This window comes from Hyperolius riggenbachi, chromosome 9 (assembly GCF_040937935.1).
Source record: "Hyperolius riggenbachi isolate aHypRig1 chromosome 9, aHypRig1.pri, whole genome shotgun sequence".
Lineage (NCBI taxonomy): Eukaryota > Metazoa > Chordata > Amphibia > Anura > Hyperoliidae > Hyperolius > Hyperolius riggenbachi.
Window position 1 is genome coordinate 249,636,346 of NC_090654.1, and position 23,859 is coordinate 249,660,204.

General features: G+C 44.5%; 1 protein-coding gene across 4 annotated transcripts in view; it reads left to right on the forward strand.

Moving 5' to 3' along the window:
- PPP2R5E (protein phosphatase 2 regulatory subunit B'epsilon) overlaps nt 1-23,859 on the forward strand; it is a 147,647-nt gene that overhangs the window by 106,631 nt on the left and 17,157 nt on the right. For all 4 annotated transcript variants that reach the window (XM_068254269.1, XM_068254271.1, XM_068254270.1 and 1 more), the window contains exons 6-12: nt 5,888-6,018; nt 10,273-10,332; nt 14,019-14,127; nt 15,938-15,991; nt 16,085-16,135; nt 20,067-20,186; nt 22,426-22,553. In XM_068254269.1, coding sequence (XP_068110370.1) covers nt 5,888-6,018; nt 10,273-10,332; nt 14,019-14,127; nt 15,938-15,991; nt 16,085-16,135; nt 20,067-20,186; nt 22,426-22,553 — 653 coding nt within the window. The remainder of the gene's footprint in view (nt 1-5,887; nt 6,019-10,272; nt 10,333-14,018; nt 14,128-15,937; nt 15,992-16,084; nt 16,136-20,066; nt 20,187-22,425; nt 22,554-23,859) is intronic.

Below are 23,859 nucleotides of genomic sequence, written 5' to 3' on the forward strand. Positions count from 1 at the left end.
GCAATTGCTATAGTGTGCACACTACCATTGACTGTAGCCATTGGCATTAGCAGCAGCATTTTGCTGATCGCCAGTGATCAGGAAATCGCTGAAAAATAACCCAGTGTGAACTAGCCCTAAGACGACCAGTATATAATTTTATGTTTTGCCATTGAAAACTTATCAGTTGCAGACATTCTTGTTGTCAGGGATGGTCATTCATTTGTTGTTAATCCAGGGTTGATGCATATTTTGCACGTTTATGCCAGTGTATGGCCAGCTTCAGGGAGTCTTGCTTGAGAAAGTTATTGCCGTACAGTTTCAGACATGGGCTGACGGATAGCTTTATGGACACTTTGATGTCAGTCAGCTGACCAGACTGTATAGGGGGCCTCTCCCTAGATGTGGCTGTGATAAGAGATTCCCTGTCTCCAAACTCGTTCACTGTCAAGTGCCAAATGGAGATCTCACAATACTAAGCAGGTTAAATAGGCCTCCTCTGCCAAAACAGTTGAGTTTCTTGGAGATCCTACATAAGACATTTGTTGCTAAGAGACAAACATTTTAGGAATCCCGTCTAGTCTGGCGGAGATTAGTGTGTGACTGGCGCTCACTTTTGTATCCACTTTTACTTAGCAAGCTATAATAAGCATGTAAATTATGCAAGCACTTAAGCCGAGATCTTAAAAATAACCGCTTGGGCAGTTGGGCTGCTGTTCTGCTGCCTGGATGCTAGCGGATTTTCACTTAGGATTGTTTGTTTGTCGGATGAAGTTTTGTCTAAGTAGTAATGCTTGACGTTGCATCATATTAGGTTGCTGCATGCGCTGCTTTCTCACAGTCCAGCCTGCGATGAGCAAACGCTATTCCCAGCAGGGCTGTACAGGGTTATGTGCATGAAGGATTCAGAGAACACTGCTCTGGGTACCAAGAAGACAGTCGAGCTGTCATTGCCATTCACACTTTACAAGAATTGAAAGAAAACCTGAAGTGAGATGAATACAGATGCTGCCATTTTCAGTGGCAGGACATACCATGACGCAGTAAAATCTAGGGGGTGGCGTTTGGACACACAGTTTGGGCCAACTGGTACCTACCTCCTCTCTCCCACCCTCTTTCCTGGCACTCACACTACCCTCCTCATCTACGCATCACCATCCTCATTCGCACGGTGACACCAGTAGCAGTGACTTTTGATAGGTCACTGTCAGGAACCGGCCCGCGGCACGCCTGCGTATACGGTTCCCGACTGCGGGTTTGACCAGATTAAGCGGGGAACAGCCTTATTCAAGCTAAAACAAGGCTGGGACCCCTCAGAACACCTCTCACTGCCACCACTAGCTGTTCGCTAGACACTTCCACTCTGATGTTGAGTCCTCAGCGTGCACTCCGCGTTTTCGTATTCGGGTCAGCTTTGCGCTTAGGCCAAATACGGGAACGCCACGCACCCACACACACACACAGTTGCAATCTTACACTGTCGTGAAACAAGGACCCACTAACAGTCGTTCCGAACGATACTGTTAGCCACTCTGCTGTCGCTACTCGCACTGGCGTTGTTCGTACGTTGGGTCAGCTGCGCGCTTAGGCCAACGTATGACAAACGCCCCCACACACAATGCAATTACAATTTCATACGGTAGTGTTGCTCAAGCGTACAATTAGGCATGAAACTTATACACGGTTACAGTTCAGTCTCTTCTAGGCTATGAGTGTTAGTTTAGTACGGCAGAAGTCAAGCTTATTAAATAATAATTTAATATTCCAGAAAACATGGAACAGTGCAGAACTTAATATATACAAAAAGATTACAAAAAAACAAAGTAAAAATCGTTACAAAATTAAAGTTACAAAGATAACACACACGAATATTTGCGTAAAAATAAACGGGGGAAAAAAGAACGTTACCAGCTTAGGTTAGAACATTGTTTGACGGGAGGACGCCGTTTCGACCAGGAGTCACGATCATCCCTAGCTATTCGCTACCTCCGAGAGAAGATACCGGTGGCTGTCCTGGGCCAGCTTAAATAGTCCGAAGTGTCCCCTGGGGCATTTAATGTCCAGCCCCCAGGAACTAATGCACTTTCCACGTTTGTGACATCACTGAATGCTTGTCATAATATTCCTGTGATATGCGAACTTCAAAGGGTTCCTAATTCAGCTTTTTTGAAGGTTGCCGATTTCACAGGTAAGATTGTATCCTGAGAGCAAGTATCCTGTTTACACTTACAGATTTCAAAGCAATTCCACTTCCGTTTTTAAAGTCTGTAGAAATTTCCAACCCCTTCCATGTAAATTTCCAACCTTCAGGTGTCAGCTTCCCATCCCCAACACTCTGGTAGGCTTGCTTTGTATGATGGGACAATGGCTGATTCCAGTTCAAAAGCCATGCCGACCAGCCTATTCTTCCTCAATTGGCCGGTAATTAGCAGTACACACAGTTTCCCCGGCTGGACAATGAGGGCAGAGGTAATGTACATTTACATGCAGACTTACATTATCCTTCAGTTTACTCTGGCCAGGTGACCAATTACTACCAAGCACAATACACATCTGAGGTTTTACCCAATAGACAGAAAAAGGACAGAAATATGTTCTGTTATTATCCTTAACATTATCAGCACCCCAATATATCACCACAGTCACTGCTACTGATCGAGTGCAGTGATTGGCCCCATGATGGTGTTGTGGTCCCGCCCGCGAGACCATCGGCATCAGTTAGCAAAAAGGGCAGCTGTGATTGGCTGGTCTGGTGCCAGCAACAGATTGGATGGCTTCCCCTCTGATCATATAATCAACATTCCTGTGGGTAGTGGCAGCACATCCTCCAAAGCTTGCTTCAGGCAGCTAGAACCAGCCTGGCCATCTTCATTCCCGAATAGACAATGCCAGTTTCCTGAAGTCTATGCTGATGCTTTGTCTCCCATATTGGCCCAGAACGAGCATGCAGATTAGATTCTTTGACTCTAGCTTGACTCAAAAGCTCAGCATGACAGCCAGGTAACCGGGGTTGTTTATAACGGAATAAAGATGGCTGCCTCTGTGTTCTTCTCAATTAAGGTTCTCTTGAAGATTAACTCCAGGCACCAGTTCCGTAAAGGACACCTTGGGTGAGAGGGATATGAAGGCTGCCATATTTATTTACAATGCAAAGTGCCTGGCTGTTCTGCTGATCCTCTGCCTCTAGTACTTTTAGTCATAGACCCTGAACAAGCATGCAGATCAGGTTTGACTTGAAGAAAATGTAAAATGTGGGGTGAAAATGTTAAGATTTACTTATCTGGGGATTCTTCTAAAAGAAGAAGTGGGGACTTCTGGCTATTGACTTTCATTCTTTATCGCTGCTACTTAGTCAATGGGAACCGAGTATAATAACAAAGAAAGCCAGATACTTACCTATGGAGAGGGAAGACTCTGGGTCCTATAGAGCCTTCCTTCTCCTCTCCCGGTGCCCTCAATGCAGCACTGTCCCTCGGAGCAGTATTTGACTAATTTAGTCAAATACTGCTCGCTCCACTGCTGAAGGAGGCTTCAGAAAGTCTTTTGGAGCCCAGGTGCTCCTGAAGGCTGGCTACTCCATACTGCGCACGTGCGAGCGCCTTTTCTCTCACACTTGTGCGTGTGCAGTATGGAGCCGCCTGCCTTCAGTAGGACGCTTCTCCAGAAGACTTCCGAAGTCCCCTGCGGCAGGGAATTCATACACAGGAAGCAGTGCTGCATCGTGGGCACTGGGAGAGGAGCGGGAGGGCTCATTAGGACCCAGAGCCTTCCCTCTCCTTTAGTAAGTATCTGCTCCCCCCCCCCCCCCCCCCATAGACTGTTCCCATAAGCTTTAACCTCCTCAGCGGTATGCCCGACATGCCCTTATGCTTGTGCTAGGCTAGCTAGCACAAGCGTCGGGCATCCGCTGCTCCTCTGCGATAGCCCCCCCCCAGATCCCCTCGTTTATACGTTATCCCCCCCCCCCCCCCCCATGGATCCAGCGATCGCGCAGCCTCCGTGAACAGCTACGGTCTCTCTATGGGGAGGATCGGGTTTGCGCAAGACGTCAAGATGTCGGCGACGTCATTACGTTATGTGCAATCCTCCCCATAGTGAAGACCGGAGCTGTCCGGGGAGGCTGCGCCGATCGCTGGATCCAGGCTGGGTAATGTATAAATGGAGGATCGGGGGGTGCCGGGCATTTGTACTAGCTAGCCTAGTGCTAGCTAGAGGGTTTTCAGACACGGGATCTCTGGGGGGACTGGCGGGCAAAAAATTGCAAAACCTCCTGAGCGGCATAATGCTCAGGGTTAAAGTGGTGAACTGCTTCCAGCTGACCAGCATGGTCCTTAAAAGGAACACCTGTGTTCTCAATATATACTATTTGGCAATCTAAGTGGTGATCAGCACTTGGTGATCACGCTGCGTTCCAAGCCGCGGTCACGTGACTACAAACAAACCCTTCCTCCTTCCAGGTTGAAGGAGGAAATGTTTGTAGTCGCATGACACGGCTTGGAAAGCAGCGTGGGAGGCGCCGTGGGACGGATGAAAGAAGATGCATGCTGGGTAAGTTTAACCCCCAGGTACACACCCGCTCAGCTGCAGTAATTAGGAGGATGAAATGCAAATGAAACTGATTCGAATTTCATCCGATTTTTTTTAATCCATCGCTCATCCCTGGTGAGTCTTTTCGCATCCTTAATGAATAGGCCTTATGAAGTTATTTGGTGATGGGTTATTCAATCATCTTCTGGAAAGCGTGTGGTTTTTATTTATTTTTGTTTTAACTTTACAGATGTAAGTCCATCTAGTCCAGGTATGTCAAACTGGCCCTACGAGGGCCGAGATCCTCACACATTTTTGATACAGCTCAAATGAATTGATGGGTGTGAATCAGGAAAGGTGTGGTCCATCAGGTAGAGCGCATTCCTCTCTTTCTCAGTCCATCCTAAACACTGGCATGGATCTGGCCCTCCAGGCCTGGAGTTCGACACGTGATCTAGTCTCATGTCCCCCATTTTGTTTGGGAGAAACCAGGCTGGGTTTACTCACCTGTGTACTATTTTTGTCCCTGACTCCATTTCCTGTTCCTAAATTGAAAAGTTCAGTCTCATCATGCTTTTCACATCTGATGGAACCAGAGATGTGAGACCTATGGAAGCTGCCATATTTATTTCTGTTTAAACAATACCAGTTGTCTGGCAGTCCTGGTGATCTTTGTGATCTGTGAGGGGTCTAAAGGACACACCTGAAACAAGCATGCAGCTAATCTTGTTAGATTTGTCATAGACATATGATCTACATGCTTGTTCAGGGTCATTAGAGGCAGAGGATCAGCAGGACAGCCAGGCAATGTGCAAGGAAATACAGTAAACCTGTCAGCCCTCCATATCCCTCTCACCTCTGGTTCCCTTTACATCTGTTCTTAGTTCAACACTACTTGTTTCTTTGTGATCATTCTGCCATCTAGAGTATGAAATTGGTACATGCCCATATTTGCTCAAACAATATCATGTGGCTGCTGGAGTTTTAGCCATACTTTTGCCGGTGTATGATCTGGCATTGTATTACTACCTGCATTGTGCTGCGTCTCTTATTGCTTATTACCTGTATTGTTGTATCTATTGTCTATTACCTGTATTGTACTGTTGGTCACCCTTGTTATCATTGATTATAATCCTATGTATTCCACAGCACTGCGTAATATTTTTGCGCTATATAAATCCAATAAATAATAACAGGGCCATAGCTGGTTAATGTTGCATTTGGCTCTAAATACTGAAAATTCCTTGGTGTTGAATGTTATTGTTGCAGACTGGGATGCGATCTTTCCTTCATTATTTCCTGCATCTGGATGAATGAATAGCAGACAGTCCTCGCCTGCACCGCACACTGACTCTATGCTTCTGTGTTTGTTCTTTTTCAGCTTTTAGAGCTATTTGACAGTGAAGACCCTCGAGAAAGGGACTATTTAAAAACAGTCTTACACAGAATTTATGGCAAATTTCTGGGACTTAGAGCGTTTATTCGAAAACAGATTAACAATATTTTTCTACGGTAAGTATAAGATTGGTGTCTTATCTACGTGAGTTTATATTACAGGTGTCTTTTTCGAGAGTAACAGCCACTTGCTTTTATCTGCCACGCAAGGTACTCTTTCAGAGTAAATTTGCATCTGTCAGGTTAACCTCTCTCCCTGCACTGCTTGCCACATGACTGCAGAACGCAGGTAACTGTTTGTTCAGTAGCATTCTCATGAAGCACCTACCCATTCTTCCATTCCACGGGGAGGAGTGAGATGCTACTACAACAAAGAGATTGAAAACCTTGTACAAAAAAATAAAATAAATATTGTGGAGAAATAATCAGAAGATATTGCAAAATAATATGCGTAAAGTCTTACCCATGATGAGTAGAGTGTAATGCATTGCAGTCTGCTCTACTCATCCTGCGATAAGACTTTACGCACATGATTTTGCTTACCGTAGTTTAGTGGATAACACCCCACTGTTCTCCCCAGGACTAATTTGGTGGGCGGGCCGCCCGGGTGTTTTCAAACCCTGCCTGACTGCCAATAGTCTGTGCTGAGGGTTTGATTGGCTGGCATGTCATCGGCGATTTGGCGGGGGGCAGCGTGTCTCGGCCACAAGCAGTGTGGAGTGGGGGAATGCCCACAAGTGCAGAAGCTGGAGTCCGACCTCTATCCCCCCTCCCTCTTCCCTCGCTCAACCAGCTCCTCCGGCGGTAGATTCAGGGTCTGCGCTGTCTTTAACGCTAGAGCACAAGCCAGCCGCCTGATGCACACGGTCTCCTGTCCTCTCTCTGCGATGCTGCACATATTACTTCCTGTTTTAGTGTGCGCATCATCGGAGAGAGGAGACAACGTGGATCAGGCGGCTGGCTTCTGCTCTAGCGTTCGAAACCGCGCTGAGCCAGTGATGCTGAATCTACCGCTGGAGGAGCTGGTTGAGGGGGTATAGAGGTCGGACTCCTTGTGGGCATCCGAGACACGCTGAACCCCCCCCTCCGCGCGTTGAATCGCCGATGACACTTGAGTTTTGAGTGAGGAGCCAGTTGCACATCCTCCCTACTAGCCCACCAGCCTAACCACCTCCCCACTAGCCCACCAGCCTGACCACCTCCCCACCAGCCTAACCACCACCCCACTAGCCCACCAGCCTAACCACTAGCCACCAGCATGACCACCTCCCCACTAGCCACCAGTCTGACCACCTACAGACCCCACTAGCCACCAGCCTCACCACTTACCAACCCACCCCACTAGCCACCAGCCTCACCATATACCAACCCACCCCACTAGCCCAACAACCTGACCACCTCCCCACTAGCCCACCAGCCTGACCACCACCCCACTAGCCACCAACCTCACCACCTACCCACCCCACTAGCCACCAACCTCACCACCTACCCAACCCACCCCACTAGCCACCAGCCTGACCATCCACCCCACTAGCCACCAGCTTGACCACCTACCCACCCACCAGCCTGACCACCCACCTACCCACCCACCAGCCTGACCACCCACCCACCCACCCACCAGCCTGACCACCCACCCACCCACCAGCCTGACCACCCACCAACGTGACCACCTACCTACCCCCCCACCAGCCTGACCACCCACCTACCCACCAACCAGCCTGACCACCTACCTACCCACCCACCCACCAGCCTGACCACCCACCAATGTGACCACCTACCTACTCACCCCCCACCAGCCTGACCACCCACCTACACACCCACCAGCCTGACCTACCCACCACACTAGCCACCAATCTGACCTACCTCACTAGACACCAGCCTGACCTACCTACCTACCCACTTACCCAACCTACCAGCCTGACGTACTTACCCACTAACCCTCCTTTTCCACCCAGCATGACCTTAGGGCCCTTTTCCACTAGCTGCGATCCGCTTCAGAAACCGGATCACACCAGTTTTGATGAGCACCGTGATAACATGTAAATCACGGTGCTCATTTCCCACTAGCATGCGTCGTATTTTTCAGAATCACAACTGTTGGGCGATCGTGCACTGTTCCGCGCAGCTATATGGAGCAGTCAGAGGTAGCGTAAATTGTAGGTTGCGTGATCGCAGTGCAATTGCGATCGCACTTCCTAGTGGAAAAAGGGCCCTTACTTCCCCACCCGGCTACTTTTTCATGCCACCCGGCTGAAAAAAATTTCTGGGGAGAATCCTGCACCCCATTGTGTCTAAACTGAATATGTCTCCTTAATTGTTTCATTGAAAACGGCTCTTACTTTCTGAAATACTGGAATTTATTACATACATTAAGACTAATTTTATAATGGACCTGTCGTGGCTCAGTAGACTTGTACACCAATGCTGCTGCTTATTGTGGAAACCCAGCTTAAAGGATATCCGAGGCGAGTTGAAAAATCTATCTTTACTTACCTGGGGCTTCTTCCAGCCCTTAGAGGTCAGGTGTGTCCCTCGCCGCAGCTCCGGTCTTCTCCTGGTCGCACTGGCCACCCGCCTTTAAAATATCACCGCCGCCCAATGGGTTGGCGTCTTCTGCGTCTGCGCAATGCTCGAACACGCCCATGTCCCCAGGAGTGTACTGCGCAGGCACATTACCCTCCCGATGACGTGGGCGCGATACTTCAGAGGTGGCCAGCGGGACCGAGGAGAAGCCAGGAGTTGTGGTGAGGGACACATGTGACCTCTCGGGGCTGGATGAAGCCCCAGGTAAGTAAAATTAGATTTTTAAACTCGCCTCGGATATCCTTTCACTCTATTAGAGGCTTGTTAAAGTGGGATTCTGAAGTGAACTAGGGCAGTATAATCTAAGCATGTAATAAAATGCACAATCACTAGATCCTACAGTAAAACAAATCATTGAGAAAATATTAGGTGGAACTGAAAGCTGAGTTTTTAGCCCCCTTATCAGTCAGTGAAGCCATTCAACCCATTAAAGAACCAAAAGACTTGGAAAATGACATGGCACTGGACTTTCTCCTGACACTGTTAAATGGTACTTATCTGAAAATAATCATCTAGGGCAGGCATGGGCAAACTCGGCCGTCCAGCTGTTGTTGAGCTATAAGTCCCACAATGCATTTGCCTTTGAGTCATGACTGTGGCTGTCAGATCTAGGGCATATCTCTGGAACAAAAGCAAAAAAAAAGGACTTTGTTCTGCAGTTTTCACTGTACTTAAAGTGACACTGAAGCGAATTTTAAAATTAAAAACAGATACTCTCCTAAGGAGAGGGAAGGTTTTGGGTCCTATAGAGCCTTCCTGTTCTCCTGCTGGTCTCCACGTTCCACAGCAGGCTCCCCCGTTAGCAGTCCACCACCACTTGGTCGTAGACTGCTCTTTTCCGGGTTGGGGAGACTTCGGCTGTTTTTGGAAGCACCCGGGCTTATAAAGACAGGCCACTCCGTACTGCGCCTTTCTTCGGCAGTCTTCAAAAGCACACAGGCTCTCAAAGTCTCCCGCGGCAGGAGGTTCAAATGGAGGAGCCTGCGGGGGAACGAGGAGACCAGCAAGAGAACGGGAAGGCTCTATAGGACCCAGAGCCTTCCCTCTCCTTAGGTGAGTATCTGTTTTTTATTTTATAACTCACTTCAGACTCCCTTTAATGGGACATATTCACCCTATTTGACTAAGAAATTAAATGAAACTTTCCTTAACGGAGCTTCTTAAATGGTGTGTGTTTTTTGGGGGGGAATTGAGCCTCCCATCAAAACATGCTCCTCCATCTTGCTTCGTCGTGTGCCGCAGATGAAGCAGTTGACAGCCGCAGTGACACGTCCCTGGCCACCGCAATGCATGCTGGGAGATGTAGTCTATTAATGTAACTACATCTCCCGACCCACCCGTCTGTATAGATTTGTGCATAGACCAGAGGGCTGGAGAGCACCACCTCCCCCTACCCAGTTGGCTTTAAAGTAACCTTTGTGCACATATAATATCCTCAGTTTATATTGCTTAGATTTACTGAATTTTACTAATCTAGATTTGCTGAAGGGTCACTTTAAAGAAATGTTGACATTTTGGCCAAAAAACATTAGAGGACCTCCAGGTTGTCTGTGTAGAAATATTAGAAACTGGGTAGATCCAGAAGAGGTGACAATATTTACACTACAGTACGGAGGTGTTATGGCTACAGTGTTCTCAGTCATGCTTCAGTAGTGGGCGGCACAGATACAGCCAGATCTCATAGAGCTGTCAGCTTGTAAAACAAGTAATGTAGAGAGGATGGTATGTGTTCCTTATTAAAATGCCAATATACTCAAACTATGTGTTTTTTTTTTATTTTGGTCTCAGATTTGTTTATGAAACAGAACACTTTAATGGTGTAGCAGAACTGCTGGAAATATTAGGAAGGTAAGTGAACTACTTAAAATCTAATTTCTTATTGGTGGCCACTAATGATCCAGTCTTTTTCATCCAATTTTACCAAATCTATGTAGTATAAGTATAAATTGAGTAAATACATTGAATGGATAGTTAAGGCAGTCCCTTATATTACATAGAAATGGTAAGATTGGATGAAAAAGATTGGATCATTAGTGACCACCTTTAGAGTTAAACTACAGCAAAAGATCTCACTGTCCTCATTGATTTCTTCACTTTTTCATTGTGAAATATTATTCACCTCCAGCCTTTAACCACTTCACCCTATCTGGACGGATATATCCGTCCAGATGGGCACTGCTGCTGCAGCCGTGTGGTGCGCGCGATCGGGCGCGCGCCCGCGCGCACTACCGCTGCCTCCCGCTGCCTCCCGCTGCCCCCCCGATCAGTGAATGGGAATATAATTCCCATTCACCGATCTAAGTCCCAGGCAGAAATGCCGACGCTTTCTCATCAGAGAGCGCGGTATTTCTGCCCCCAGGAAACATCACCTTCTTCTTATAGTTCCTAGATGCGAGATCGTTCGCATCTAGGAATTTTTTGAATGTGGCCATCTTGTGGCCAAATAGTAAACTGCACCCACATACCTAAATTAAATAAAAAAAAATACATTATATTACATCTAAAATTAGCTATTTACCTCCCAAACTAAAATTACCCAAATACATTTTTGTATTTAAAAAAAAATAAAAAAATTACAATTAAAAAAAAAAAAACTACATAAATAGTTACCTAAGGGTCTGAACTTTTTAAATATACATGTCAAGAGAGTATCTTATTAATTTTTTTAAAATTATAAGCTTATAAATAGTGATGGACGCAAATTGAAAAAATGCACCTTTATTTCTAAATAAAATATCGGCGCCATAAATTGTGATAGGGACGTAATTTAAACGGTGTAATAAGCGGGACAAATGGGCACATAAAATGCATGGGTTTTAGTTACTGTAGCATGTATTAATTTTAAACTATAATGGCCAAAACCTGAGGAATAATGATTTTTTTCCATTTCTATCTTAATCTTCCTGTTAAAATGCACTTACAGTAAAGTGGCTCTTAGCAAAATGTACTACCCAAAGAAAGCCTAATTAGTGGTGGAAAAAACAAGCTATAGATCAATTAATTGTGATAAGTAACGATAAAGTTATTGGCGAATGAATGGGAGGTGAACATTGCTTGGATGCTTAAGATTTTCGACGCTGTAGGCTGAAGTGGTTAAAGGGGAACTGAAGAGAGGGGTATATGGAGGCTGCCATATTTATTTCCTTTTAAGCAATACCAGTTGCCTGGCAGCCCTGCTGATCCTCTGCCTCTAATACTATTAGTCATAGCCCCTGAACAAGCATGCAGCAGGTCAGGTGTTTCAGACTTTTAAAGTCAGATCTGACAAGACTAGCTGCCTGCTTGTTTCTGGTGTTATTCAAATACTACTGCAGAGAAATAGACCAGCAGGGCTGCCAGGCAACTGGTATTGATTAAAAGGAAATAAATATGGCAGCCTCCATATACCTTACTTAATTCCCCCTTTAACCTCTTTTGCCAACCATTCCTCGCCAATCGGCGTGAACGCGGCGGCAGCCCCAGGACCGCTTAATGCCAATTGGGGGCGTGTCCTGCAGACGATCGTGCGCGCGTCTCCACTTGAATGATGGAGTTCTGCTCCGTCATCAGTCTCCCAGTGGCGATTGCCATTAGGAGACTGTTAGACGGCGAAACCGTCGTCTATTTACAATGTACAGTGTTGCAATCTAAGGCAGCGCTGTACTGGGGACAGCCGTGTCATTTGGCTGTCCACTGGGGAAGGCACAGGATGCCTATGACAGCCGATCGCTGTCGGTGGCTGGCGGGGGGAGGGAGCTTATCGCTGTTCCATGCACAAAAATTTCATTTAAAAAAAAAAAGAAATTTATAAATAAACAAATATGCCAGCAGGGATCAGAGCCCACCAACAGAAACTCTGTTGGTGGGCAGAAAAGGTTGCTGGATATCACTTGTGTGCTGAGTTGTACGCGGCCCTGCAGCGAGCACTTAAAGCTGCTGAGCCCTAATTAGTAAAAATAGCCTGGTCACTGGGTGGGGGGAGGGGGTTGTGAGTCTGTGGTCCTGAAGTGGTTAAATGTCTTTTGTGTATGGAGAAAGAAAATGTTCGAAATATGTTCATTTTTATTGAGTTACTTTAAATAGTTTTATTTAAAAAAAAAATATATATATAAATATATATATATATATATATATATATATATATATATAACAGCAGTGATGAGTTCATTTCTTTTTGTTTTTTACACGTCCAGTTATGTACAAACAGGGCTGTTTCTAGCCTTCCAGGCAATGCACCTTATTGCCCCCCAAATCCCCCTCCCGATCTTGTAAATAGATAGATCATATCCTACAATAATTGGTAAAGTGGGATGGGATACATTAGTAGACAGGACACACCTCTCAGAACCAAAATTATGGAATCCACATAACAAACCCCTACTTTAATTGTCATAAGTGGTGTGCAGCCACTGTATTAAAAAATACACACACACACGTCAAACTCTGGCCCTCAGAACAATTAAATTTGGCCCTCAAGTAGTTTCCCTACTTTGCATTATGTTTGGCCCACTCTAGACAACCAGGGAAGCTATGTTGGGGCTGAAGCCATAGATCACCAGGGAAGGCATATGTAGGAAGGAGAGGGGTGCTAGACACTAGGAAACTGTATCGGGGAGGGAGGGGGGCACTAGACACCAGGGAACTGTATAAGGGAGGGAGGGGGGCACTAGACACCAGGGAACTGTATAAGGGAGGAAGGTGGCACTAGACAGTGAAGTTGGCCATTGACTTGGTACCAATGTTTAATTTCTTCCCACTTTGAATTTGAGTTTGACACACTCGATATAAACGATTTGCAGCTTAATTAGATGATTAATAGCATCTGCCTTTTTATTGTTGTGCTATTCTGTTATCCTTTCTTATGTTAAGCAGCAGTTCCCATTCAGGTGTTAAAATCATCTCTTATCCCTTTCTTAATCAAACTATCAGTGGTTTGTACATTTTCTAAAACAAATCGCACTAAGTATAGCTTTGTGGTGCCCCATCCTGCAGGTGTCACTCCAGGTCTGTGCCTGCTTTGTCTATGCCTAAAAACAGCCTTGTGTACAAAGCATCGAGTGAAAGTAGTGATTTCTCTGCACATGATTGGAGGATGGTTTCTCCACTCAGTCCTTACTGGCTGAAGCATTGAAGTCCCGAAATACCACAAAAAGTTAATTGAACCACCTTCGAAAAATGAGGGCTGGTTCACACTTGGCACTTTTGCAGCGCTTTGCTGATCACCGGCGATTGCTGCTACTAATGTATCCCTATGGATACTTTCTCACTGCAGTGGTTGCGATCAATCGCAAACTCACTGCAAGCAGCACTTTGAGGATTGCGCTGTGATTCTCGTTCTATTGAACGGGTACCGCAAATCGCGGTAAAATGCAAGATTTTGGCCGTTCGCAATCGCGGTTCTGTCTTCAGTGTGAACTAGGCTTGAGATTGCACATTGTTTGTCCAGTAGGAGAATGGTCAATATCTTGGCTAGCTCTTTGTCACGCTCACAGAAATGGATTTTGCTCAGGTTTTGTTTAGTGCGTTGTGCTTAGAAGTCTTCTTTTCTCTTGCAGTATTATCAATGGCTTTGCATTACCTCTGAAAGCTGAACATAAACAGTTTCTTGTGAAAGTGCTGATTCCCCTTCACACTGTCAGGAGCTTATCGCTGTTCCATGCACAGGTAATGCAGATCTCTGTCCTCATTATTTCCTGCTGCCTTACATACTTTTTTTCACCAATTCTTTCCAAATCATTTTTCAACTGATTCCCTGGGATTGCGGGTCAAAGGAAAGTTACAGAACATTCAGTTTCTAGAATGACTTATTAGTGTGAGATCAGAAGCCATAAAGAGCTTCTGATTCCAAACACGGTTAAGGTGGCCACACACCATACAATTTAAGTATCTGTTCAATTCAAGAATTGCAATCAATTTTTGTGGCTGATTGTAACATTTATAAAATCTGACCAATGTACCACACACATGTTCAATTTTCCCCCAATTATGATAAAAATGAATGGAAACTCTGAGAAAATTGACTTGGAAGTATATATAAGGAAATTGACACTCTACCATACACCATTAAATTTTCAAAAAAATTGATCAGAAAAATCCAGCATACCGATTGACCTTTATCGAATAAAAATGGGAAATCGGCTCGGATTTCTCACTCTAATAAAAAAAAAATTCAGGAAATCCCATCTTTTTTTAATCGAATTGCCATAAATCTGATCATTTTATAGTATCGTGTGTGGCCACCTTTAGATCTATCAAACCCAGATCTCCCCAAAAATATTCAGCCTTTGATTTGCTGTATAATGATCGTAGCTGTATCGTTAATCCCTTCGAAGGGCCCGTTCACACTACAAGACCTTTTTAAACGCTAGAGATTTTAAATGCTCTTGCTAATGCATTGCTATGGGGGATTTTTACAAAATCACATCTCTCCAGTGTGAACATACACATAGGATAACGTTAGCAAGAGCTTTTAAAATCACGAGCGCTTAGAAAAGCTCTTGTAGTATAAACAAGCCCTAAAGCCTCATCTACACGTGTAGATGAGGCGGCGATCCGGCGGCTCGATTAGCCGCCGGATCGCCTCTTCCGCGTCCCCGCTCGCCGCTCGTGCGGCGGAATCAATACCCGCTCGATTCCCGCTCGTCCCCGCGGCGCTTATCTTCCGCTCGATTCCCTGCCATCGACCCCTCGCGGGGAGCGAGCAGGGAATCGGCGGTGGGGAGATCCGTCCTGTCGGATCTTATCAATCGAGCTGCATCAGCGGCTCGATTGATAAGGAGCATCGTGGCCTCATCTACGCGTGTAGATGCGGCTAAATTGAAAGTCTGCCGAATAGATTTCAATTTCCCAATTGCTAATTATAGTAAATAGGACCATGCTATTAGAACAGATGCTTGGGAGTAGAAACTTAGGTAATGCTAGCTTCTTTCACTTCCTAAATCCTGGTTAGAATTTAGGATATGAGCTAGAAGACCTTCTCCAATTGAACCTAAGGTGCCTTGGATGCACTAAATACATTTATTGATCAACGGCCAATCTGTAGTGACTATTAATGTTTATTAATGTTGTCGTTCTCCTCTTTATATATTTCTTAATCTAGCACTTTCCCTTTTGCATGAAGATTTAGCTTTATCGGGGGGCTTTTTCTAGCCCACTGGTCTGATAAGTTCATTGTAGTCCCCCTGAGTAGATTGCATGCCTAAACGGGCATTAGAAAAATGCGACCTGAAGGTTGGCAATTTAGCAAGAGTGCAATTCGCTGAGCACTACTGTCAACTTTGTCAATTTTGTATGACCTTGATTCACATATGTCAATTTATATAGTTATATAAGCTTTTTATGTTACTGTACTACTGTTTATAGTTTGCAATAACCAAATCGTTATCTCTCAATTATCTCACCATTTTGCTAAATGTTGTTTAAACCACCTGGTAGTAAATATTTGATTTTTTTTTTTTTTTTTCTATTGTTCTAGCTGGCTTATTGCATAGTACAGTTTTTGGAAAAAGACCCCAGCCTCACAGAACCAGTAAGTAGCGCTAACATCTACCCAGTTCAGTACATACAGCTAGCGTTTAGAAGAAATAATGACCTGTTTTTTTTGTTTGTTTGTTTTGTTTAGGTTATTAGAGGACTGATGAAATTTTGGCCAAAAACGTGTAGTCAAAAAGAGGTGAGTGGTGTGTGTGTGTGTGTGTTTGTGGGCGTATTTGCGGTGTTCACTCCTTACTTTAGGCTATACAGGATACATGTCTACCACGTTCAGAGCATGCTGAGCCTGCTATATAGGTACCAAGGGGATGAATGCTTTACCCTATCACACATGCTGTGCCTACTGTATTGCCAACACACCTTACTGCTTCATTTATGATAATGCGCATTGGGCCCCAAACTGTCACCCGAGGGTTGGAGTCACATTCCCGGTGGGTGACAGAATTTGGCAGTGTGTGTACACCTCTCGCCATCGCAATATGGATATCGTACAGGTGGTTGAAACTTAACCTGAATAAGGGGTAAACCAATAATCGCCCTCCCTTATCTTTAACCACTTGAAGACCCAGCCTTTACCCCCCCCCCCCCCTTAAGGACCAGCGCTGTTTTTTATGATCTGTGCTGGGTGGGCTCTGCAGCCCCCAACACAGATCAGATTGCATGCAGAGCGATCAGATCGCCCCCCTTTTTCCCCCCTATGGGGATGATGTGCTGGGGAGGTCTGATCGCTCCTGCTGGCTGGCATGTTGCAGGGGGGGGCACCTCAAAGCCCCCCTCCGTGGCGAAATTCCCCCCTCCCTCTCCTACCTCTCCCCCCTGGGGATCGGGGCTGCACAGGACGCTATCCGTCCTAGGCAGCCTGTGACAGGATGTCCTCTGTCACATGGTGGCGATCCCCGGCCGCTGATTGGCCCGGGGATCGCCGATCTGCCTTACGGGCGCAGCGCCGTTCAATGTAAACAAAGGAGACAAACGTCTCCTGCGTCTACATTTAGTCTGCGAGCCGCGATCAGCGGCTCGCAGGCTATTCACAGAGACCCGCTCAGTGATCTAACAGGAAACGGCCGCTCACGCGAGCGGCCTTTCCTGATTAATTAGGGAGGCACCTGGCGCCGCAGATCTGCGTCGCTAGTCCTCCAGCTACCATTTTGCCGCCGCACGGGATGAGTGTGCGGTTGGCAAGTGGTTAAAACCATGAATGTACTCTGGATAGCCGTAAATGACTCTTTAGTGATTATTCATCAAGCATTCCATTGAACTACTACATTTTCTCCAGCCTACAGGCACACTAGGTCTTGCCCCTTTAGTAATAACTCCAAAATACTCTCCTTCCTAGTCCCAGAGACCACGTTACATTTGATAATATAAAGCAGGGAAAACATTTTAGAGGGGAGTGTATGTACAATGACAAGCATACAGATGCCTATGCTGTGCTCTTTTTCTTCTATCCCTGTCTGAAAGAGTTAACATTCAGCTATGAATCTGGGCTCCAGTCGGGACCCAGTCAGACTATAGCGTCCTTCACTGATGAGGAATTACAGCCATAAACACTTTCCTGGTAATGAACTGGGCTTCTGAATACAGGGGATAGATACAAAAAAGTCAAAAATGTATATCCTTGAGCTCTCTGAGACGCAGGACAGGCTGTCACTGAGCCGAGGAAAAAAAATCTTTTTCAAGTTTTTAAACCTAAACCTACAGGATATACAAATGTGAGTTTTAGGAATAGGAATGTAGATCCAATTGTTTATCATCCGTTTATTTTCACTTTAATTACAATTTAATGTGATAATTTGACCTGCAGCCGGCAATGTCGTCAGTTGGCTTGAGTGAAGTCTAAATATGCCTTTAACCTCCTGAGCGGTATGGACGAGCTCAGCTCGTCCATTACCGCTGGAGGGGATAGCATGGCCCAGGGAGATTAACCTATTTTGGTCCCTGGACGTAGAAACTACGTCCAGGAACCATGCGCACTCCCGCGGCCGATCGTGCACGTGTGCTCCCGGCCCGCGGTTGGTTAGCCAGGCAATCAGTGAATCGGGCTATGGTGCCCGATCACTGATTGCTCTCCCCCGCTGAAAAAGCGACAGCTTCTCTCGGAAGCTGCGCCTTTTCTTGCTTGTTGCCTCCCCCATGCGTCGCTCTAAGCGTGTGTTGCGCTTAGAGTGACGTCATGTAAACAAACTCATGGCCGCCATCTTGTGGCCAAAAAGTAATACTACAACTAAAAGTTAAAAAAAATGAAAATTAACACACATTTACATTATAAACCTATTGTTTACCTCCCACCCTCCCAAAACTACCCAAATAAAATGTTTACTATAAAAAAAAAAAACCATTACATTAAAAAAAAAACATGTAAATATTTACCTAAGGGTCTAAACTTTTTAAATATCAATGTAAAGATGAAATATTTCTATATTATTTTTATTTTAAACTTGTAAATTGTGATAGATGCAAAACGGAAAAAATGCACCTTTATTTCCAAATAAAATATTGTCGCCATACATTGTGATAGGGACGTAATTTTAACGGTGTAATAACCGGGACATATGGGCAAATACAATACGTGAGTTTTAATTATGGAGGCATGTATTCTTTTAAAACTATAATGGCTGAAAACTGAGAAATAATCAATTTTTTCAGGTTTTTTTCTTATTCTTCCTGTTAAAATGCATTTACAGTAAAGTGGCTCTTAGCAAAATGTACCCCCCAAAGAAAGCCTAAATGGTGGCGGAAAAAACAAGATATAGATCAGTTCATTGTGATAAGTAGTGATAAAGTTATAGGCTAATGAATGGGAGGTGAACATTTCTCAAGTGAAAACGACGGAACGCGATTGGGTAAAAAAAAAAAAATCGTGTAGCTAGCACTTGGCTCGATTGCCGCCGCGAATCCCCCCCCCCCCCCCCGATCGCCGTGATCAGGGGCGTTATACGTAACCCCCCCCTACCGGAGCCTGCGCTGGCGCAGCCTCTTCGATCACCACCAGGCGTCGCTGTGGCGAGGATGGGGACTGCGCAGGACGTCATGTCCGATTGTCGCCATAGTGACGACCGAAGCAGAAAGAATTTACGGCTCTCGCGGGATCCCGGAGCTGTAAATATAGCCAGCGGCGATCGGGGAGTGGGACACAGCACCGGGGCGACTGGGACACACACGTAGCTAGCCTAGTGCTAGCTACATGATTTAAAACAAGTTTAAAAAAAAAAAAAAAAATAGCCCTCCAAAAAAAAGTCTGCAACAATTTAATGCCAGGGAGGTTAAATGACATCAGACCAGTCTTATAATATGCCATATTTGTTTTTTTACTGTGTTTAAAAGACACCCGAGGTGAAAATAAACTAATGAAATAAACAATTGTATCTATCTTCATTCTCCTAAAGGTCCGGGTGATAAGACTGGGCGGATCGCTGAAAACCAGTCTTATCACCCGAACGATAGTCTGTACACACGCCGGATTTGACGTGCGAACGACGGAACGTTCAAACGACGGGCCGTTCGCAAAAATCCGACGTGTGTATGGGCCTTAAAAATTACTTTTTAAGATATTCCACAGTTTTATTTTATGTTTAAATCTACATTTTAAGTTTTAACTGTTTTATTGTTTTTGCTCAATGACACATTCATTGAAGTATGCCAGAGCTAAAATCTAGGAACTATTGACACTTTTTATCTCTTTCTTGCTCTCAGAAGCCATTTTCTGCTAGTGTTTTAGAGTTGGAATTTCTTATCAGTGAACACTGTAGTCACTTCCTGTGTGAGTCAGGACTGAGTCAGCCACTTACATACCTGATATTTAACTCTTTCAGGCTTAGAAAGAAAAAAAGGAACACGGCATAGTTATTTGTGTGCTTTGTACTGTACATATCCCTGTCTATCTCATCATGTCACATGTCACCTCTGGTATCCTTTCATTTTTGGGGGGCAAAAATGTAATTTAAAATTTCATCCTACTTTATTCACAGGAGAAAAGAGCAGAGTAATGACCCATTGATGTGCTCCTACTCCACACAGTCCTGCCAACTGTCTCGGGCAGGGGCTTTGCTCAAACAATTGCAATTCCATAATTTAACACACTAATTGCACGTAATGTTTTTTTTTGCCTCCAGGTCATGTTTCTCGGGGAACTGGAGGAGATCTTGGACGTTATTGAACCTTCACAGTTTGTTAAAATCCAGGAGCCTTTGTTTAAACAAATTTCCCGATGTGTCTCCAGTCCTCATTTTCAGGTGGGTGTCATTACTTGTCTCAAGCCACATGGTGTGATACACTCGTATAGGTTGTATATTCAAATTATGTAATCCATACATACTGTGCAACTTATAGAATGTGAAGATAAACACCAGGTGGCCACAACATAAAAACCACTGACACGGTTGAGTGAAGAACTGTGATTATTTTGTGGTAATGGAAACCATCCCAGGATGGGATGTATTGGGCAGCAAATTAACAGCGTGTACTCTGATGATAATGATATCAAGATAATGATGTGTTGGAAGCCAGAAAAATTGTTAGGCCTAATTCCTGAGGGATTTTGACAGATGCTAAATTGTGATGGCTAGACAACTGGGTCAGGCAATCTTCACAATGGCAGGTCTTTATGGGAGGTGTTCCTAGTAGGCAGTGGTTAGTACCTACCAAAAGTGGGCCAAGAAAGGACAACCAGTGAGCCATCAAAAAGTCAAGGTCCATGCTCATTGATGTGGATAGGGAACTATGGCTAACCCATATGGTATTATTCCACAAAAGACTCACCGTAGAGCAAATTGCAAAGCTATTTATTGCTGACAATAAGAGAAAGGTGTCAGACACAGGCTTGCTGCCTATTCAGCTGTGCAGTGACAGTTGAGTCCTGCTACCCACTTTTCACTGCAGAAAGCACCGATAATGGTCGTCTGAGCATTAGAACTGGGCCATGGAGCTATGGAAGAATGCTTACCCTGAGAAAATGTATGCATGCTCAAACACCAAGGAGCTATGGAAGAAGGTGGCCTGGCCTGATCAATGACGCTTTGTTTGTCCTTCAAATTTTCCACATCTCCGTCCAACTGAGCCTCCATGGGATGTGCTGCCGCTTTGGCTCCAGCGTCTCACCCGACCAGTATCCTCCCCTGCATGCTGCTCTATTTACTATAGTGGCAGGTATGTCTGCAGTGTTCATTAGAGACCTGCAGAATACTGACATCCATTCTACGGCACGTGTTGTCTCAGTTAATGCTGTTTACTGGAGGTATTAGCACTATGGGATGGGCCTTTTGGGATGATTTGTAGGTAGTGGACTTGTCGTGACCCTCTATAATAGAGGGTTTTGTATAGGTTCTAACATACGGAGATTTAAATCCGTACAGCATCCCTCTGAAGAAGTGACCTTTGATCACGAAACGCGCATCAGGATGTGCTTAATGATAGCATGATGTATTGTTTTTTTCCGTGAGAAAAAGCCTGACATTGTCCTTCTTTAAAGAGGAACTTCAGCCTAAACTAACATATTGTCATTAAGTAACATTAGTTATGTTCATTAAAATAGATAGGTAATATAATCTCTTACCCACCTTGTTTTAAAAGAACAGGCAAATGTTTGATTTCATGAGGGCAGCCATCTTTTTGGTTGAAAGGAGGTGACAGAGAGCATGACACACAGTTCCAACTTTCCTGTGTGCTGATCGCCCTTCCCAGTTGCTAGGCAACGTGAATAACATAGGAAATCCCATCATGCTTTGCACAGCATCAGGGGAAAAAGCCCGGGCAGTTTTCTTTGATGGGGCGGAGCTTAAGCTTTTGTGCAGCTAAAAATGATGCTTGGGTAAGAAAAACAAAGTTCTGATGCTGTGAAACTGTTAAAGAAACACCAAGCCTTTTCAGTGCTGCTGAGTAGATTTTTAGTCTGGAGGTTCACTTTAAGTAGCCGTACATACATCAAATCTGCAAGTTGATTGGGTTCTAACTTATTTTGGTTTATCAGTTTAAATGACCATCTAAAGCGGGCACTAGGCACTTTACTGCGCAGAGCTGGCAGGTGCTCCATTAAATATTTCATTTTTCAGGTAACTAAGGATGGTCAGTGACATGCAAATAATTTTAGTTGTTGCAGGATTATGCATATTTTGTATGCAAATTTATGCACCTTGAAAATGGACCAATCGAATTTAACTTCAGCAGGATCTGATTGGTTCATTTTTAAGTTGCATACATTTGCATGCAAATTTTGCATAATGTTGCATCAACTTTACATTATTATCGTCTCATTGACCATCCCTACAGTTAACCCTAGTATGGCTAGCTTTTGAGAAGTTGACAGGTGTCATAGAGCACATAGAACAGTTCCATTATGCCCATAGAACAGTCTCCTGGCAATGGTCATGGAAGAGTTTACCTTTGCCATTAGCGCTCTTATGAGTATACAATTACTGCAGCAATGTTGATGATGCCACTCTATCGTCTTACTATCAATGTTTTTTCCTCCTATAGGTGGCAGAGCGAGCGTTGTACTATTGGAACAATGAATACATCATGAGTTTAATAGAAGAAAATTCCAATGTGATTCTACCCATCATGTTTGCAAGTCTCTACAGGATTTCGAAAGAACACTGGAATCCGTAAGTGAAAACGATTATTTTTGCATAGGTGGAGTGATTTGAGTAACTATCCATCCACATTGCACATTTTGTGTACATTAAACGCTGTTACTCTGTGCCTATACTAACCCTGAACTGGCCACAGTGTTGTCCTAAAATGTACCCACTACTTGTAAAGAGTTCTTTCTCTTCCATGCTTGTAAAGTCTGCTCTCCTAGGGCTGAGAATTCTGATCTGCTAGAGGCTAGCAAGGAAGTCAGTGCATAATGTACTCAAATTCAAAAGTATGAAATGCATGTGGCCATTTCACCGATGAGTGTGGCGATAACAGGAGAATCTGATTATTTACATTACAGCTGCTGGTTGTTCTTAATCATTAAAAGAAGGCAGGCTGATCACATCATAAGAAATACATTTACCTTGAATGAAATGGGGCTTGAAGAGACACTGAAGCGGAAAAAAATATATGATATAATGAATTGGTTGTGTACTATGAATAATTACTAGAAGATTAGCAGCAAAGAAAATATTCTCATATTTTTATTTTCAGGTATATAGTGTGTTTTCTAACATTGCATCATTCTCTAATATGTGCAGATTACACAACACTCTGCATTCAAAATGATTCTTTCAGAGCAGTTTGTGAACTAATGACCTCTCCTCTGGCAGATAAAAAGAAAACTGTTCACTTACAGTTGAGATAATAAAAGTCAGAAGACAGCCCTCTCCATGACTTTAAAAGTCGTAGAGATTAATGGCTTTCTTGCATAGAGATAACTGGAGTTTCTTAACTCTTCCTGTACTGGAAACAATTAGACTGATGTATCTGATCTTAATGTTTTATTTCTTAGCTGTGCTACACATACAAATCATATTATCATAATTTTTTTTCCGCTTCAGTGTCACTTTAAATCATACCTGAAGTGTGCCTAAAGTTAAAAAGAATATTTGGGCGCAAGTTTATTTCCCCTCATGCTGTTCGTTGTCTTCCGGATCCCCCTGTGCCAAGACAAATTCTCCTCCCCCCAGAAGGTAATCTAGCTTTAAGCTAATGGGAATTAACAAAACAAAAATGAACTAGATACTTGCCTAAGGAGAGGGAGGTTATGAGTCCTATAGAGCCTTTCTGCTCCTTTCGTGGTACCCTCGTTGCAGTGCTGGCTTCCCCGTTTCAATCCCTCACTAGAGGAGGCTTTGGGAGCCAAGCCAAAAGACGGATGGCTCCATACTGCGCATGCTCGGGTGCAAAAGAGAGCATGCTCGTGCAGGTGCAGTACGGAGCTGCCCGTGTGTTGGACAGGAATAACATTATTTTTCAAATGTATGC